The following is a 20994-nucleotide window of genomic DNA, read 5'->3' on the forward strand; positions in this document are numbered from 1 at the left end:
ATCTAAGTTCCCTATCAGTGAGTCTTTGGAGTGTGGGAGGAAACCGGAGAACCTAGCGGAAACACACGCAAACATGGGGAGAACATACAAACTTCATGCAGATGTTGTCCTTGGAACCCAGGACCCCAGCACTGAAAGACACCAGTGCTAACCACCCAGCCACCGTGTATATAATAGATTCTGATTAATGGAAAAATTCAGTGCATTATTTTCAACATCTAATTTTTCTAAATAATTATGCAATATGTTGCAAGCCATGATACACACAGGATATGTCCTTCTGCAATAACCATGCTTACACAATATGAGGGTGGGGCTGATCGTCTCCTGATGTGTTGGAGACATAAGTGGCAGTAGTTCAGCAGCAATAAGGTTGTCATAGCTTGTGTTAGGGTGACCCCTCTTATAACCACCAAAAGGAGGACACCATACCTGGGACAGTGAGTGACGGACGATACAACACACAGAATGGAAAACATAATCTGTGTACCAGTGTCAGAGGACATTACAGGGAGGAGTTATAAGAGGAAAGAACTACAACTCCTAGGATGTCCAGGTAGTTATTATAGGATATCAGAGGACAATTCACTGCTGAGCTCTGTCCCCTCCTGCACTGATCACATGATGGTGACATCATCACAGGTCCTTTCCACTTCTTCTCTCCACTACTGAGCTCTGCCCCCTCCTGCACTGACATCATCACAGATCTGTCAGCTCTTGCATTGTATCCCAGATATTTTTGATAAATTATAAATCCCGTCTTGACTATTCTTTTAGGTCCTACTGATCACATACTGCAGGGGTGGCCAACCTTACAGAGACAAAGAGCCCCCCCCAAAAAGTATGACTACCAGGAGCCACAAGCTATACATTTACACACAAGTCACCGTATTTTTCATCCTACAAGATGCACCTAGGTTTTAACAAAGAAATATAAGAGAAATTTTTTTTTTTTTCATCTGATCTGAGGTCTGATAAAAAAAAATATTTCTCATTAGCAGAGAAAAAAGAAAAAATTATATATTTTTCATCAGACCTCAGATCAGACTCCTAAATCAGATCCTCAATCCTCATCTGACCTAAAATAAGATCCTCAAACTTCATCAGACCTCTAAATCCGACCCCCAATACTCAGATCAGACAACACAAATCAGACTCCCAGTGTCAGACTCTGTGTTTAGATCCCCCCCCAATGCTCAGATCTCCCACCTTCTTAGATCTGCCCCCCCATGCTCAGATCTGCCCCCCCCCATGCTCAGATCTTCCCCTTCCCATGCTCAGATCTGCCCCTTCCCATGCTCTGATCTGCCCCTTCCCATGCTCTGATCTGCCCCTTCCCATGCTCTGATCTGCCCCTTCCCATGCTCTGATCTGCCCCTTCCCATGCTCTGATCTGCCCCTTCCCATGCTCTGATCTGCCCCTTCCCATGCTCTGATCTGCCCCTTCCCATGCTCTGATCTGCCCCTTCCCATGCTCTGATCTGCCCCTTCCCATGCTCTGATCTGCCCCTTCCCATGCTCTGATCTGCCCCTTCCCATGCTCTGATCTGCCCCTTCCCATGCTCTGATCTGCCCCTTCCCATGCTCTGATCTGCCCCTTCCCATGCTCTGATCTGGACCCCCCCCCCCCCCATGCTCAGATCAGGACACCCTCGGGCACCCTCTACTCTGGGTCTGACACGCTCTCCACTGTGACCTAATGAGCACAACTTCAGATCATAGTCCGTGTCTCCACATACTACGTTCTCACACTGTGTGCATGAGGACGTAGTGGAGAGTGAGCTGGAGCTGCAAAGTAGCAACAGTGCCCGATCAGGAAAAGAGATCTGAGCATGGGGTGGAGAGTGAGCCGGCCTGACTGCTTCCCGGCTCCACAGCTACAGCCGTACTTGAAGAAGCAAAGAGCCACATGCGGCTCAAGAGCCACAGGTTGGCCACCCCTGACATACTGTAAGTAATAGCGGGTTCTGCGAAGTAAGCTTGATCTGCCGATAAATATCTTGTGTCTGTGGTCAGCTCCATACATTCCATACCTTGTAAGCATAGAGGCTTTGCTTTCGCTACTGGAGCAGCATCTGCCCCTCTGCACTTCTGGGTGGCAGCGCACAAACAGTTACAGCACCGGTAGCAGAAGCAGAGCTTCTGCGCTTGCACGGCTACTCAGAGCTGTGGTGCAGATACAAGATTGTCAGGGCTGGCTGAGATATCCAGCCCTGTGTTAAAGCTGTGTCTCAATCAGAGCCAAAGAGGTTTGCTCTGCTGCTCCAAATTAGTAGCTTAATCCTAGGATTTTACATGCATGGAAGAAGCAACACTGATACCAGGCAGGGTCAAAGTAGTTCTCGTTTATTACAGGAAGTTTAGCAGTATATATGTACATCAGAGGGGGCACCCATCTGAGGCTCGTGGAATTGTTCCATTGGCTAGAATACATAAGCAAAGAAAGAGATAACACTTAGCTTCTGCTCATTGTGCACTATTTTGCAACCTTTTGGTATGTGAGCTATGTAAACATCTAGGTACCAGCACCAAATTTTAATGGATTCACATTAACATCAGTACTGCATACGTCATATATGACACATCACGGAGGATGGTCCATTCAGATAGGCAAACCCTTTGTGCTTTATTTCCAACTTGAATAAATAAGGCATTGTCCGAGAGCTGAAGGAAATGGGAGCAATCTTGAGTTCTGAAGAATGATATCCACATCTCCAACAATCCGACCCTTGGATCTCATTTTTTCCCTAACAATACCTAACATATCTGTCCTCTGTCTCGTTTCTCCTCTTCACCAGCTTCCATGACAACCTATTTCTAAAGAATAGCCTCACATGACACTGGATTTAGACATAGGGAAGTCAGATGTATGTCCCTATCTTTAATCATCCTTCCAAATGGTGTTATAAAAGGGGGAGACCAACTGAGTGTAGTGGACTTTGCTTTTCATGTTCAATTTTGTCATAAAACTCTCCCATAATCATTTCCGGGGTAGCATCAGCTACAGCTTTAGTCAGAAGCTTCCTAATGCAGGGGTTGACACAACAGACAATTAATGCAAACCTCAGCAATACAACAATTATTGTACTAATTTGTAGTCTGGGTCCGTTTCCAGTTTCTAGATCAGTTGTCAAACCACTCCCCCCATGGATTGTCTATCCTGGAATTTCTTTTTAGCTCTTCTGAAAGGGAGGTAAGCCCCTTGAGGGCATTTATGACCTGACCATTTGGTCCTAAATTGTCAGGAATTATGGTACAACCAGTTACCCCAATCATTTTACATTCACCTCCTTTTTCAGCAAGTAGCATATCCATGGCCATTCTATTCTGAAATGCCATAACACTAGTGGGTCCCAATTGTTCCACAACTCCTTTCAATGCATCCCTGGTATAGTTCACAAACCTCTGATGATATGATAGATGTAATTTGATCCAGTCCACGATTTTGTTTATGGACATTATAGGGATGAGGGGTTCAAACCCTGCTGCTACTTGGTCTCTAGCTTTGATGGCATCTATGTATACATGGGAATCGAGGCTACCTCCTGTGCTGGTTTCCCACTTCTTTCTCCTTACAACTGCCCCCATTTTAGATGACTGGGAGGTGTAATCATATTCTAATTCAGGATTTCTTCATTTTTCTATAGTTTTTTTTTCCCCAGTCAAGGAGGTTACATACATGAAAAGGCATCAACACTAAGGCTAAAGCACATTGTCCATGCCATACAATTTCTAACTTTACTTCATATCTGCACATAACCATATCACATCTCCTAGCGCTTGAGTCTGATTCATCAAATGACTTTGGTAGGTCTCCCCGGTGGTATTCACCATGGTTTCACAATATCCTACTGGAAACTTACCCATATTCTTCCCTTCTATCTCTTCTATTTCAAAACGGGTATAATTCCCTTTGTATATAGTTATCCCTCCTCCATGCGCAGGTGCTTTCCTTAAATTTGGGAATTTCCCTTCCCAAGCTTCACATTCAGTCTCATTGACAGTCTGATTCACATATATGCTTGTAAAACATGAATGTTGGCTAGGATTTAGGTGGAGGGGTACAGTTCCTAAGTGTGGCCTAGCTGTGGAACAGGTGATACACCTAGATCTATTTACCTGAAATGTGGTGTTTTTCATCCATTCCAACCAAAAATTGCTGTCAGAGAATCCTGTTTCCATAGCCAAAGTCTCCTCCATTGTATACAGGGCCCTGGCTCGATTCTCCCCTGGGAGAAGAGGATTCCCTGATGAGGCATCAGGCCTCTCTACCCTGGCTTCCGGGTCTCCTAATTGGAACTGTACAAGGGGGGTGTTAGGGAGACTGCTTGATGTTTGATAGCTCCCAAACACATATTTTCCCAAGTCTACTTTCTGTGGGTTCTCTAGGGCCAGAATCAGAGGGTGACACTCTCTTGGCTTTACCTTTGTCAGATCACACCTTTCTTTCTATTATCTTTCTTTGTCAGAAAGTTCTGTCTATCCACCAAAGGTGTCCCCTTGTCATCTTTTCGGGGCACCCCCTCCGCTGGTCGGTATCCCCAGTCTGTTCCTGTATTTGGTATCACATCTCCCCATGAGGAACACCATTCATTTCCCTCTCTGGTTACGCAAATGTAATACTGAACTCCCTTTCGCACATACACATTTCCTTGATGCATTAATGTACAGTCTGCCACTTCACAATAGTCAAACTCAAACACCTGTATTGGAGCTCTAGTATTTACCCACAAGGTGTACAATGATTGCATCCCCTCATTCAATCCCCCCAACCCAATATCAGCAAGAGAAAGGATATCATTTTTGACAGATATCTGGCTTCAAGCCTGGAACCTTCTTGTAGTGAGATGCATGAATCCATGTTTTCTTGCCCTCGAGTTCACTGAGGTGGGAGTGGTCAACAGAACCTGGAAGGGCCTGTCAAATCTGGGTTCAATAGTCTTTCTGACGTGCTTCTTTACTAGGACCTAATCTCCTGGTTGAAGAGTATGACTTCCAGGAATCTGGATGCAATCTGGAAGTGAAGAAAATGTAGGTCATTCAGGCAGACAAACCATCATATTGCAAAGCAAGTTCTTGAGGAAAATACTGTCCTAACTTGGGGGCACTACCAAGCAAAATCTCAAAAGGGGTCAGCTTTTCCTTCCCCTAGGGGTATGACTGACACTAAATAGGGCAATAGGATGAGCCTCTGGCCATGGCAATACAGTCTCTTGTGCTATTTTCAACATTTAGTTTCAATGTGCCATTCATTCTTTCCACTTTTCCGCTCTTTTGTGGTCTGTATGTGGGTATGGAAAGCAAGATGGGTCCCTAATGCGGTCTATATTCCTGAGCCACGTCTGCTGTTAAGGTGGGTCATTGATCACTCTTTATCACTTCAGGTACCCCAAATCTACAGACAATTTTGTTTAACAACTTCTTCACCGTTGTCTTGGCTGTCTGGTTTTTCACGGAGTTCTCTTCAGGCCATGCAGGGAATATGTCTATGACCACAAGGGCGTATTGAAATCCCTGTGAAGGGGGCATCTGTATGTGGTCAATCTGGATCCTTTAAAATGGGTAAAGAGGTTTTGGTAAACTGATCAGTTTGATCCTAATGCATTCTGAATGGAGTGCATTCCATTCAGGATGCATCAGTTCAGTTCCTCTTAAGTTTTTTGGACGGATAAAATATCGCAGCATGCTGCAGTTTTCTCTCCGGCCAAAAATACTGATCACTTGCCGGAATGCCGGATCCGGCATTAATTTACATTGAAGTGTATTAATGCCGGATCCAGCATTAAGTGTTCTAGCAAAACGGATCTGGCTTTCCGCTCTGTGCATGGGCAGACCTTTTAAAAATGCAAAAAAAAAATTATACTGGATCAGTTTTTGTGGCTGAAACCGGAGAGACGGATCCGGTATTGCAATGCATTTGTGAGATGGATTCGCCTCACAAATGCATCCGTTTGCGTCCAAACTGCCTGCCGGAATCCTCTGCTGCAAGTGTGAAAGTACCCTAAATCAATGACTGTAAAGACTGATGCATCAGAGGGTATGTTGGAAAGCAGGGTGTGGGGATTTGGTACAATGGGGGTTTCTAGGATGGTAGCTTCGTTAACCACCCGAAGATCATGTACCATCCTATAGGTATCAGGTTGTCCCTTTTTTCCCCTTCTTCCTTACTGGGAAGAGGGGGGTGTTGCACAGGGAATGTGATGGGTATCATAGCACCAACTTTCAAGAACGCCCGCACCTGTTCGGTGACCGCATCCATCTGGGCTATGTATAAGGGATACTGCGGCTTCCTAGGGAGCACTGCTCCTGACTTGCGGTGCACCATTACAGGTTGTACCCGCAACCTGCCTACATCCTGTGGCCCTTTTGACCACAATGTCTCAGGTATGACAGATGGCACTGCAGCTGGAAGTGGCTCAGTAGTGGGTGGACAGTCTTCTAATGACCAAAGGGCGGCCAGCATCACTATTTCCTCTGGCTGGAGAGGAGTACAGAGGGCAACAGTGCCATCAGGTTGAAACTGTATAGTAGCTTGCAGCTTTTGTAGTATCTTTGCAGAAGGTTAAGTGGACATGTGGAGGAAACCACGAGTACTACAGTGGAAGGCTGTGGGCCAAAAGAGACATCAAGAGGTTTTGTTAAGGGAGAGGACTTAGCGCGACTGTCTATGACAAATATATCAGGGGTCAGTACAGAGATCTCTCCCAGCATCTATTTATCCCCAGGACTGTGATGAGGGGACATCCTCTCCGTCTGGAGGAAAGAAGGTTTGTAGACAAACATAGAAAAGGATTCTTTACGGTAAGAGCAGTGAGACTATGGAACTCTCTGCCTGAGGAGGTGGTGATGGTGAGTACAATAACGGAATTAAAGAGGGGCCTGGATGTATTTCTGGAGTGTAATAATATTACAGGCTATAGCTACTAGAGAGGGGTCATTGATCCAGGGAGTTATTCTGATTGGAGTCGGGAAGGAATTTTGTATTTCCCTAAAGTGGGGAAAATTGGCTTCTACCTCAGTTTGTTTGTTTTTTGCCTTCCTCTGGATCAACTTGCAGGATGATAGACCAAACTGGATAGATAGATGTCTTTTTTCGGCCTTATGTACGATGTTACTATACTATGTACTATGTTACACTGTACAGTAATTTTTGCCCAACAAAGCACGGTCGGGGATCTCATCACTTCAGATTACACTTCTGGCTGCACCAGTATCCACGAGAAATGTGTGCATATCCCCTCCTACCTGCAGCTTCACAGTAGGTGTAGGGCCGCAGTGGGGAGGGAGAAGGGCCATAGTGGGGTTGGCCTCTCCGACGTGTGGATCTGGCTTGCCCCTGTCTTATGGGGCATGGTGATATTCCTCCCTCTCCCTAGTTCTGGGGGCTGCTTCTATACGTTTTGCTACCAGAGTCAATGTCTCAATAGGAACAGAACTGTACTCTAGTCGAGCAGTTTTCAGTGGCTTTTGGATGTGAGGTTTTAATCCATCAGCAAAAGCACTAGACAGCCTTCTAGTCTGTACTGTGTCTTGTTTGGTGAAACCCTGATCTTTTTATTATTATTATTATTTATTTGTTATTAACGCGCCATTCATTCCATAGCGCTGTACATATGAGAAGAGGTATACATATATATAATACAGACAATTGCACTAATCATAAACCAAACGAGTTGCACACTGGTACAAAAGGAGAAAGGGCCCTGCCCGTGAGGTCTTATCTTTGAACATTTGTTCCATTCGATTAGCAAATTTCTCCACTGACTCTCCCTAATCTTGTTTCATGTTTTGAATTTTAATTGCCTGTTCTGCCAGCCTGGTCCTAGTCCATTGTTCTAACAGGTCACAGAACTGTTCGCCAGATTGGTAGGTTTTTAGAAACCCCTCCTCCCCATGATTTCAAGGTGGTAGGTCTTTTTCCATTGTTGACCAGAAAGAATCTACTGCCTTAATCTGGGTAAGTCCTGCTAAGTCCCTCCATGTGGCAGAGTGTGTTTTCCTGATCTGTTCTAATGTCCTATAAAAGGGCATAGGGTGCTGTTCGGGGTCAGGGTGGGAGTTTACCAAATCAGTGGCTTGTGTAGGACTAAAAGTCACATATCTCCATATCTCCCTTTCTGATTTATCGATTTTATCTCGGGGGGCGAGGGGGGGAGGGAGTCTGGGCTTGTCTGGCTAAAAGATCTACCCCTGTCTGGTCACCAGCCTGTCTCTTTCTCTCTCTCTGCTGCTCATATCCCTGTGGCTTCCTCGGCTTGCCACGCCTCCTCTGCGCCCTGCGGCTGCAAAATGAAAGGGGAGCTTACCGCAGAGTTTTGGAGGGCCTCCATCTTCCCACCTGCTTCATCTGCTTCCTTGGACTTCTTCTGTCCTCTGGTTTCAGGGACACCACCTACCATCTAAATGAGTATGCTGGGGGTTGCATGGTTGGCCCTCCCGCCACGTAATAGGTGCCATCGGAATTTAACACCGGATATAAGGGGATGATTGGTTTTAGAACTTTCCCTGCCCCTCCTGTTGTTGAATCCTCAGTAGCCTGTTTTGCCTCTTAAAAAGTTATCAGAGGAGGATCTGAGCAACAAGGGTTGTTCAGACTGAGGCTGTGACACAATGGGGGCAGGGGGCACCACAAGCAAGACAAGTATCACGGGAGTATAAATTTTGCTGCCCACAATGTACACATATTCGTCCCGGAGACCCCCCCCCCCCACTGAAATTCCAGGGGTCTCACTGGGTGTGCTGGGTCCGGTGCTATTTCTCCAGTGCCATTATAGGGTGGTGGCTCTGGATTTCCTGTCGTATAAACATAAGCTTTAAAATTTTCATCCCATCTCTCTGATCCCCCATTGGCAGCCAGACGATTTGCTGTCTGTTGCCACGCTTGCGCTGCACCGAGCAAACCTTCATCACTCAACTTTCCACGACACTGTCTCATTACTTTCTTCCACACTTCAGAGCTAAGCTCTCCATTCTCATTACATCCAGCTATTTTCATCAACTTCCTATAATGCTTCACATGCTTTCTTCCTCCTTTTTGTGCTACCAGCTGAGGGGCACTATACTCACCCTCAGGCAGGGATGAAGATTGTGATTGAGTGGTAAATCTCATGGGACAAACAAGACAACCGGCACCTACCCCTCCTCACAGCAAGCAGAGCTCACCCCCCACTGGCAGGATTTTTCTCTGGCTCCCACGTCTGGTTTTGCCAGCTGGACTAATCCATCTGCCACCGCCTCTGGAGGGTCTCTAGAGATTCCCCAGTTCAGGCAGAAATTTGGGGAGACCTTGTAGCAGGTGTGGCATCTTGCTTGATAGAAAGACTTTATTCTTATGAATCAATTTGCTCATCATTAGGTGTATGGCCACCTTTAGAATCTCTATGCCTTGTAGTGCAAACTGACATGACAATAGGTTTCTTAGATTTTCCGTACATTGAGATTATCATAGGTAGTGTAGACTTAGCTAGCTGTAGGTTGCCTAGACGTCCCTTGTATTGTAGAGTAGGCTAAGGAGACCATAGGTTGCTTAGACATCCCACACATTGTAGTGTAGACTGAGCTGACTGTAGGTTGCTTAGATGTCCCTTATATTGTACAGTAGGCTAAGGAAACCATAGGTTGCTTAGACATCCCATATATTGTACAGTAGGCTAATGAGACCATAGGTTGTTTAGACCTTCCATATATTGTAGAATAAGCTAGGGAGATCATAGGTTGCTTAAACCTCCGATATATTGTAGAGTAGGCTAAGGAGACCATAGGTTGCTTAGACATACCATATACTGTTTAGTAGGCTAAGGAGACCATAGGTTGCTGAGACCTCCCATAGATTGTAGAGTAAGCTAGGGAGATCATAGGTTGCTTAGACTGCCCACATATTGTATAGTAGGCTAGGGAGATCATAGGTTGCTTAGACCTCCCATATCTTGTAGAGTAAGCTAAGGAGACCATAGGTTGCTCAGATGTCCTAACCATTATAATATACAAATAGTCCTAGGTGACTCTAGATTGCTTAGACTTTCCATACATTGTAATACGCCCTGAGGATTCTTGAACTTTCCATACATTATAATATACCCGGAGGATTCTTAAACATACATCGTAGTGTAGAGGTGTTGTGCAATGTTATAATAAGTTAAATATTACTCATAGGCTTTGCTTAATATCCTGCCTGAATAAGTGCAAAGGTGATATTTCTGGACTGCAAAACGTGTTTCATCTCATTCAGCTCATAGGATTCTCCTAAACTGCCAGACTGCTTGACCCCAGGACCGTCTTACTTTTGGGGATGAGGCTCCCAGGTGTTAGACGCTTTCTGGAAGGACTTCTATTCCACTCCAGGTAAAATCTCTGCATTGACATTCCTCCTCCGCAGTTACTGCTCCCGGTGTGAGAAATGCGAAACAAAAGGCGATGGAGCCCTGTGTTTGTACAAATATTCCGTTTTACATATGAAGTTCTGTGTGTACTGTAGTCAGATGTCTGTAAACCCAAGAGCGCTCAGTATGATGCGGGTGTTAAGACTTCTGGGCATCAGCAGGGTAAGAGCTCACTTACTGCACCTTGATGCTAAAGCAAGAAGGTAAAGTCCCTGCAATGACTGTTGTATGTGTGTGTATTTGTGTGGTCTTCTAACCTGTGCCTCTCCAGCTGTAACTACAACTCTCAGCATGCCCTGATAGCTGCATGGCTGCAAAGTGGATTGCCTATACTGGATTATTAGGACTTTCAGGGTTTTTAGCTGTGGGATGTAAGCAAACATGTTTCAGTTCACTGACAGACAACTGCAATCTTGAAAATTTGAAGACAAAATTAAAGCAGCTTCTTGGTTTCTATGTTTCTGTGGCTACTGTGCGCACTCCATGTAGATCAGATGCAGTGCCGCCTGAGATGTGTAGCCTTCATCATATCCCTCTTTTTCCTTTCCTCTTCTGGTTCCTGGAAGCGTACATTTTCTCTCCACATCCTTGCTTTTTGGACAGGCTCTTATTGGAGTGATGTAGGAGATGTGCTGATGACTACCTTGCTGCTCCAGCTCGCCTCGTTCTGTTCCACTAACACAAATGAGAATCTGCAGGCAGGGGCGGACTGGGAAGTTAGTGGCCCTGGAAAAAAAAAACTGAAAGTGGCCCCATTTTGTAGGCAGGTCCAAATTAACAGAAGGAGAGGCAACAAAAATAGGCAGGGTCAACAATACCATGGTGCAAAATGCCATCCCAGAAGAAGAAAATAACACAGTGTAGCCCAGTATACTTCCCCAAAACTTGGTCCTTTGTGGTGGCCATCAATAGCTACTGTCTTCTGTCCTCCTCCAGTTTTCTATGGAGCAAAGAGGGGGCTCAGGAGGTGAGGTGGGGGCCATAGCGGATGAATTCAGGAGGGTTGCTGGCCTGGTACAGGAGTACCTGATTCTCACAGCATTAAAGGGGTTGTCAGGGTTCAGAGGTGAACCTGGACATACCCATATTTTCACCCAGGCAGCCCCCTGAATCGCGCAGGGCAAAGGCATTTTTAGGAGATCCCGCGACGTACCGTGCTCTCCTTAGGACTGCCAGGCGGAGGCTTCCGCCCAGCAGAGAGCCCAGTGACTTCAATCGCACTGATGGGCAGGCGCTGCCCTAGCCTGTTTGAAACGGTTATTGCAGCGCAAAAGCCGGCCCATCAGAGCCGGTGATGTCGCGTGATCTAGCGCAGGGCAAGGGGGCACATCGGATGGTAACATCCAGGGGGGCTGCCTGGGTGAAAATATGGGTATGTCCGGGTTCAGATCTGAACCCAGACAACCCCTTTAAGTACTGTTGAGAGCTCATTATTGTACCCAGTCAGCGGCAGAGAGAAAGGCCCGGGTAGCCCCCTGGGGCATTGGCCCACCGAGAAAATTTCCCTGTAGGGTCTATGGCCAATCCGCCCCTGTCTGCAGCTACGTTCCCTCCTCTCCCTCTTTTACTTACAAAGACCCGAGGCAGGGTCACATTAGCAGTATGGCTTAGCTATACATATGGGCATATCTCAGTTTCACAAAGTACCTGTGATGTCATCATCAGTATACAGCTTATACATTGCCTTCATATACAAGCCATTCAACCCACTGTAAGTGCACATATTACTTGGTGTCTCCAGTGGCATGCGGCACATATTGGTGGCATATCTTACCTGACACACTTTAGTGCGAGAATTGAGGGAGTATGTCACCTAGTAATCATTATCAAAATCCAATTCCATTTGGATGGTATTGCCACCATAACTGGGTAAACTGGCGCCCATAGTAACATGACCAAACTGTACAGGATACGTATATTCACGTAAAGGGGGGGGGGGGGGGGTGCAGTTTTTTTTTCCAACCCTCTTACACGCAGGACCTGTGCACACTGCGCTGATAATAATGCAGGGCTGGCATTGTCACTGCGATCTCTACCTCCTGCTTTGTGCCAATGCGTAACGTGGTTTAGAACTAGCGATGAGCATATTTCTGGAAATTCGATTTGGAGAAATTGGTCGGGCGATTCGATTCGTGCATGAATAAATTCAACCTGTATTGAAAAGTGCGCCAATTGCCCTGAAAAGTTGTGGATAACATTCTGGGGTCTCCTAGGATTGTATATGCAACTTATTTAATGCAAAAGGCCACTTTAGTGATCTTAAAGTGACAGCGACATATAAGCATATGAACAAACGCGTGGCGGCTGGTGGTAACAAACAGGGGTTGTGACCTGCGGATTCCCTGTGGGAAGTCCATAACCTCTTGAGGGTGTTAAGGGTATGTTCACATGGAGTATTTTAATGTGGATTTCTATGTGGGTTCCACAGCGATAAAACTACTCCAAGAAACGCTTGAAAATTATCTCTATTGATTTCAATGGGAAAACTGCTCTCTGCTTGCACTTTTAAAGCCTGTGACATGGAAAGAATAAGTGACCTGTGGATTCCGCATCGAATCCAGATCCAAACTTTCAACTAAAAAGGGCAGGATCAAAAAACGCATAAAAACCCCCCCACAAGGAATCCTGAAGCAGAATCCACATCCGTTTATATTTGGTACATAAGAACTGTGTGAACATACCCTAAGGTTGAAGAGCTCGCAGTCCTTTAGACGCCTTTCCTTCACGTCTTCAGTTTGCTGTTAACCATTTTGCTAATCCTGGATGACCGCCGTTTAAGTATTTTTTTCTTTATTGTATAAAGGATAATGTATATTAATAAAGAACGTGTTTTCTAATATGATTAACAAGTGCAAAATCATGCTAATGCTATTTCTGTTCATACACTTGTGTCACAAAAAAATACAGGAAGCCGTCTCCATCCGCAGCTCCGATAATTTGGCTACTGAGTTGCTATGGCAACTCTGGGGCGATGTGATTGGCTGCTCTGTAGCCTTGGTTTGCAGGTTGCGCCCAGCACCATTCATATCCCTGCACATGTGGTTGACCAGAGGCTGTGACGTCCCTCTGACATCACGGCTACATACATATTCACAGTGAGCAGGGGACATCATTCACCCCCGGCCCTGGCTGCCTGCATGCAGCCCCACCACCGCTCTAGCTTCCTGTCTAGATGGAAGATGTCCTTACAAGGTAGTGTGCAGATCTTCATGGGGTTTCTTGCCTTACTGATTTCACTTTTTTATATTACATATAATTGCATGATAAAACCACAGTTGAACATTTTGGTTTGAGGATGCTGGGAGCAGTAGTTCTATAATAGTTGGGAAAACAAGGGGCTGTCTGCTTTTTTACAATTTCTTTTCATTAAGAGGCTGATCATAGGATTTCCTGCTCTTGGAACTCCCAACGATCAGCTGAGAAAGTGCTCAATTCCGCTGCAGCGCCACCAGAGGGGACACCAAGCATTACACAATGGACATTTTCGATGGGCCCCTTTCCTTCTTGATTGACAGGGCCTGTCAGGAGGGAGTAGGAAGAGCAAGGGTGCACCGAGTGGTTTGGACCAGCCCTCGGTGCACTTTCTAACCATAGGCAAATGAGTGGTTAAATACTTTTTCTCCAGAATGAAGTACCGGATCGATAAGTGAGAGGTTTCCTTATATCCACCTGATATAGCCCTATTGTGCCTGGATTGTTAGTGAATCTTCTGGGGGCCGTTTCCCTTTAAAGGGATTGTACCCTCTGGCCATTTATAGCATAGACGGGGGATATGCCATAAATGTCCAATAGGTGTGGGTCCCTCCTCAAAGACTCGTTCCTGGCTGAAGAACGGGACCCACTGACGCGCACGGTCAGGAATAAAGAGGAGGGCGCACGCACTGCAATCTCCAGTCACTGCAATGGGACTTCTAAAAACGGCCTAGAGCACTTATTCGGCTATGTTAAGAAGGCCATAGCGGTGAATGAAGCGAGCAGTGCGTGCGCCCTCCTCTTCATTCCTGGCAGAGCAGTTTGAGGCCACATTCTTGAGATAGGTGACAGTCCCTCATCTAAGACCCGTTCCTTTCAGTCATTGATGGCATATCCTGTGGATGTGCAACCTATTTAAGGGGCCACTGCTTCTATGTTCCTGGTGTGCTCGAAGATCAGACCCTCAGCAATCATACTTTGATTATATTTCCTAGACATATGCCAATTGTTTGGTAGGAAATGCTCTTTGAGATGTAACCAGGAAAAAAAAAAGTTAAATTCTACTTTTGCCTTGCATGGAACATCCTTCTGAGGATTGAATTACTCAAGACCCACCATGCCACTGATGCCACGTCTTCCATGTGTAGGCAAGCCTCTGCCTGTCTATAAGAGATCATGTAACCTATAACTACATCCTCTCCATGCTAACTTGGATACAATCTTGTGAGCTCTTCCCGTAGAATCATGTCCGTAGACTTGCATATTGCCTTCTGAGCTGTAGATTTTTTTCCTTTTCTTTTGACAGGATTATGCGTCCGGATGACGCAAATATTGCAGGAAACGTGCATGGAGGAACCATTCTGAAGATGATTGAGGAAGCTGGAGCCATCATAAGCACCCGCCATTGTAACAGCCAGTCTGGGGTAAGTGTTTGTAATGTGGATACACCCTGCAAGCATGACGAATGGTCCACGGACCAGGCATAGTTTTACAGGGTGGAAAGCTTGCTTCTGACCCTGGTTACTAGGTAGACCTTTAAAGATAGAAACCCCAGAAGAAGAAGTAAAAGCCCCCAGTATTACATCCAATATACTCTGGCTATCATTAGGAAAAATGCATTGTGGCATAGGCATTTTATACCATGGCTGACCTTGGATCCTTTCCTTTCCTATGAAGTTCAATGAGACCATCTGGTCCCTCAGCTCGTCAGTGGGGAACTGCTTCCACTGCTTGCCATGACTGATGACCTTTATATAGCACTTTACATACAAAATCAGACATTACATACAATCTACCAAACATTTTAAATAATAGGAGTGAGGATCCTTACAATCTATGAGGAAATAGGGGTGACACAAGAGGTAGCAGTGCTTGTTTTGTGCCGCAGACTGGCCATCTTGAAGTAAATAGTGTAGTACACATAGAGCTGTATGAGCCAGTCACCAGTTAGTATCTGTGTCTGTATAGATATGAAGTGCACTAGAGGTGATAAAGGAATCGGTTATTTGGACCTATGGGGTCTCAATGCATGTGCTAATGATGTGTGCATGAACCCTAAGGGTGCGTTCACACAACATATTTGTGTCCACATCCATTACACGCAAAGGATGTGGACCTATTCATTTCAATGGGGGGCCGCAGAAGAGGTGGATAGTGTGCTGTCCACATCCGTTCCGCGGCCCCACAAAAAATATAGAGCAGATCCTATTGTCCTCAATTGCGAGGAAGAATAGGCTTTTCTATCATGGGGCAGGGCGTGTGCGTTCCGCAAGATCGCTATGTAGCCCCAGCCTTATCATACAGCTGAGGGGTTTGTTACAATGCACCATTACAGACAGGCATTGCAGAGATTTCCCGCTATATGACATTTTCTTCTCCATTCACACATAAAGTGAAAGCCAATATTCAGCTAGGTCCTTTTTGGGAATGTTTATCTACAGACAGATGTGACCTATTAGCTGAGCCTTAAAGGGGTTCTCTCACTTCAGCAAGTGGCATTTATCATGTAGAGAAAGTTAATACAAGGCACTTACTAATGTATTGCTTTCCTTTTTTCTTCCTTTGCTGGTTTGATACATTTTTCCATCACATTATACACTGCTCGTTTTCATGGTTACGACCACCCTGCAATCTATCAGTGGTGGTCGTGCTTGCACTCTATAGGAAAAAGTGTCAGCTTCTCAGTCAGTTTTGTCTGCAATTGCGTTCAGTTGTTAATTTTTTTTCCGCACGGATGCAATGCGTTTTGATGCGTTTTTCATGCGTGTGGTAAAAAGCGGAAGGTTTACAAACAACATCTCCTAGCAACCATCAGTGAAAAACGCACTTGCTTGCGGATGCAATGTGTTTTTCACTGAAGCCCCATTTACTTCTATGGGGCCAGGGCTGCATGAAAAATGCAGAATATAGAACATGCTGCGGTTTTCACGCAAAGCAGAACTGATGCGGGAAAAAAACGCTCATGTACACAGACCCATTGAAATGAATTAGTCAGTGCGGGTGCTATGCGTTCACGTCATGCATTGCACCTGCGCGGAAAACTTGCTCTTGGTGGTCGTAACCATGGAAATGAGCAGTGTATAACACGATGGAAAAATGAATCCGGCCAGCAGAAGAATCAATATGGACAATTACAATACATTAGTACGTGCCTTGTATTAACTTCCTCTACGTAATAAATGATATTTGATGAAGTGACACAAGCCCTTTAACTGTGTAATTTCATCTGAGCGCCCACAATGTATTGCTCTGAGGTAACCGGAAACCAGAAGACTGCATCAATGGAGAAACAAAATGGAATTAAAAAAGATACAATAAAGTCTCTGCAAACATTCTGGTAGATTTAGACCATGGACTTGTGTAAAAGTGGAGTTTTCCTTTAAAAAGTAAGGAAGTGCATTTAAGCACAAGATAATCCTCCGTAAGTGACCAAATTAATTATATCTGACCTAATATTGAAAATCATTATTTTATAATAGACAGCATGCATTTTTACATGTTCATTTTAAAACCCCTCCCCCACACCTCCATTTTAGGGGTTGATTGTCATGGAACCAAAGAGTCTTTTCGGGGTCAAATGTATTTGATAGTAATTGTTGTTTTATATATGATTCCAGCATGGGAATTTTCTAGTGAGATTTCAGTGTACTGCGGTCAATGAAGAATTCTTATCAGTTACAAGTACTGTCCACTAGATGGTGCTCAAGACTGATTTCTTTGGAAAATGTTCCATCCAGACAAGCAGATCACAAGCATTAGAAACAGGGTAGTAGATGCACTAGGAATAGGCCATATGTACACGACCGTGTCCGTTTTGCGGTCCACAACCCGCGGATCCACCAAATACGGATGCAGTCCGTGTGGGTCTATGGTCCACATTTTGCGAGCATATTCTATCTTTTTGCGGAACTGACATATGGATGCGAAAAACGTACGGATAATCCATGTGCTGTGCACTTCCATATGTCCGTTCGGCATGTCCTATGCTTGGCCGCAAAATGCGGACCATGGACTCATTGAAGTCAGTGAGTCCGCAAAAACTCAGTATCCGTATTTTGCAGATACTGCAGATTTTTGTAACAGCTGCAGATCCCTCCAGAACATCAATATGCAGAACCTCATATGATTGCAGAACATCATAATTCCACATAGCTCTATAACACACACCCCAGCAAATGCAAAATTAACCCTTTCAGCCCGAGGTGATTTTTCCATTTTTGCATTTCCGTTTTTCACTCCTTGCTCTTCCCAGAGCCATAACCTTTTTATTTTTCCGTTCACATAGCCGTATGAGGGCTTGTTTTATGGGGGAACAAGTTGTACTTTATAATAGCACCATTTAATATTGTATACAAAGTAGTAGGAAGCTGGAAAAATAAAAAATTTGGTGAAATTGGAAAAAACAAACGCTATTTCGCTATAGTTTTATGGGTTTTTATTTGTATGGCGTTCCCTATGCGGTAAAGCTGACCTGTTACCTTCATTTCACGGGTCAGTGTGATTACAGTGATATTTAACGATATTTAATTATATAGTTTTTCTTTCTTCTTTTAATACAAAAAATATATAAACTTTGGATCACCATATCTAGACCCCATAACTTTTTTTATAGTTACATCTATGGAGCTAATCTTTTTTTAGTTTTTATTGGTACTATTTTGGAGTGTGTGACTTTTTGATCATTAGCCTCAGATCGGGCCCCCATCGAGCCTAAGGAAGGTGAGTACAGCCAGCACAGCGCTTCTGCTCTCTGCAACTCCTGCATACTAATGACTGCTTCCATAATGGAAGCAGTCATTAGCATTCGGACTATTAGGCTACTTTCACACTGGCGTTTTGGTTTCCGTTTGTGAGATCCATTTAGGGATCTCACAAGCGGTCCAAAACAGATCAGTTTTGCCCCAATGCATTCTGAATTGAAAAGGATCCGCTCAGAATGCATCAGTTTGCCTCCGTTCCGCCTCCATTCCGCCCTCGAGGCGGACACCAAACCTGACACACCATGTAAGTCAATGGGGACGGATCAGTTTTCACTGACACAATGGATCCGCCCCCCCCCCCCCCCCCATTGACTTTCAATAGTGTTCAAGATGGATCCGTTTTGGCAATGTTAGGCTACTTTCACACTAGCGTTCGGGCGGATCCGTTCTGAACGGATCCGCTCATAATAATGCAGACGGAGGCTCCGTTCAGAACGGATCCGTCTGCATTATTTTTAGCATAGAACAGCTAAGTGTGAAAATAGCCTAGTACGGATCCGTCCAGACTTTCAATGTAAAGTCAATGGGGGACGGATCCGCTTGAAGATTGAGCCACATTGTGGCATCTTCAAACGGATCCGTCCCCATTGACTTACATTGAAATTCTGGACGGATCCGCACGGATCCGCACGCCTCCGCACGGCCAGGCGGACACCCGAACGCTGCAAGCAGCGTTCAGCTGTCCGCCTGTCCGTGCGGAGGCGAGCGGAGCGGAGGCTGAACGCCGCCAGACTGATGCAGTCTGAGCGGATCCGCCTCCATTCAGACTGCATCAGGGCTGGACGGCTGCGTTCGGGTCCGCTCGTGAGCTCCTTCAAACGGAGCTCACGAGCGGACCAGCGAACGCTAGTGTGAAAGCAGCCTTAAAGATAATACAAACTGATCTGTTCTGAACGGATGCAGATGATTGTATTATCGGTGCGGATCCGTCTGTGCAGATCCATGACTGATCCGCACCAAACGCGAGTGTGAAAGTAGCATAAGACTTACTGTCCTTTTTTTTCCCGCCCACTTTTGGGGGGGGGGGGGGGGAGTTTGTCTTGTAATTCGGAAAAACATGTTATATATAATTAATATATATAATATAATATTTTTTTTAGTTTTTGCATCAATTCACCATACGCAATAAATACGTTTATATTTTAACAGTATGGGCGTTTTGGGATGTGGTGATGCAATTTTTTTTTTATTGTTTATTTTAATTTTAATAATGGGGATGATTTGAATAGATTGTTAGACCACTTGTTCCATAGACTCCAGTGAATTGCCATTGCAGCCTATGGGATTGCACTATGTTCCTATTGAGCCCTGCTACCTACAGGCCTCCATAGGAGCTACTGCTGTAGGACCGACAGTATCGCAAAGAGTAATACACACCTCAGCTGCTGCACAAACTCATAATACACACCTCAGGTGCTGCAGAACCTCATAATACTCACCTTAGCTGCTGCAGAACCTCGTAATACACACTTCAGCTGCTACGGAACATCATAATACACACCTTAGCTGCTACAGAACATAATGGTACAAACCTCAGCTGCTAATAATACACACCTAATCTGCTGAAGAACATCATAATTCATACCTCAGCTGCTGAAGAACATCATAATACACACCTCGGCTGCTGCAGAACCTCATAATACACACCTCAGCTGCTGCAAAACCTCATAATACACACCTCAGCTGCTGCAAAACCTCATAATACACACCTCAGCTGCTGCAGAACCTCATAATACACACCTCAGCTGCTGAAGAACCTCATAATGCACACCTCAGCTGCTGCAGAACCTCATAATGCACACCTCAGCTGCTGCAGAACCTCATAATGCACACCCCAGCTGCTGCAAAACCTCATAATGCATACCTCAACTGCTGCAGAACCTCATAATACACACCTCAGCTGCTGCAGAACCTCATAATACACACCTCAGCTGCTGCAGATCCTCTTCATAAAATACCTAAGAAGTTATATGTACGTTTTTGTGTTTTTTTTGTTTTTTTTTTACTATTCTTAACCCTTTGGCCCTTTTCACACGGGCGAGTTTTCCGTGCGGGTGCGATCCGTGCGGCGAACGTATGGCACCCGCACTAAATCCTGACCCATTCATTTCTATGGGGCTGTGCACATGAGCGATGTTTTTAACGCATCACTTGTGCGTTCAGTTGAAATCGCAGCATGCTCTATATTTTCCGATTTTGACGTGACGCAGGCCCCATAGAAGTGAATGGGGTGTGTGAAAATCGGATGGCATCCGCAAGCAAGTACGGATGCCGTGCGATTTGCACGCATGGTTGCTAGGAGACCATCGGGATGGAGACCCGATCATTATTATTTTCCTTTATAACATGGTTATAAGGGAAAATAATAGCATTCTGAATACAGAATGCATAGTAAACCAGCGCTAGAGGGGTTAAAAAAAAAAAAAATTTAACTCACCTTAGTCCACTTGCTCGCGAAGCCGGCATCTCCTTGTGTCTCCGCTGCTGATGAACAGGACCTGGGCTGAGCTACTCCATTAAATAGAGCTTAAGGACCTTCGATGACGTCACTCCGGTCATCACATGATCTTTTACCATGGTGAATCACCATGGTAAAAGATCATGTGACGTACCATGTGATGACCGGAGTGATGTCATCGAAGGTCCTTAACCTGTATTTAATG

General features: G+C 45.1%; 1 protein-coding gene across 5 annotated transcripts in view; it reads left to right on the forward strand.

The window, feature by feature from the left end:
• Positions 1-20994, forward strand: part of ACOT7 (acyl-CoA thioesterase 7) — a 231725-nt gene that overhangs the window by 26942 nt on the left and 183789 nt on the right. For 3 of the 5 annotated variants that reach the window (XM_044282138.1, XM_044282142.1, XM_044282139.1), the window contains exons 2-3: positions 10229-10341; positions 14878-14995. In XM_044282138.1, coding sequence (XP_044138073.1) covers positions 10289-10341; positions 14878-14995 — 171 coding nt within the window. In that variant the 5' untranslated portion in view covers positions 10229-10288. Of the gene's footprint in view, positions 1-10228; positions 10342-13434; positions 13572-14877; positions 14996-20994 lie in introns of those variants that run through there. The other 2 variants (XM_044282141.1, XM_044282140.1) reach the window with 2 other exon arrangements.

This window comes from Bufo gargarizans, chromosome 2, assembly GCF_014858855.1.
Source record: "Bufo gargarizans isolate SCDJY-AF-19 chromosome 2, ASM1485885v1, whole genome shotgun sequence".
Taxonomy (NCBI): Eukaryota; Metazoa; Chordata; class Amphibia; order Anura; family Bufonidae; genus Bufo; species Bufo gargarizans.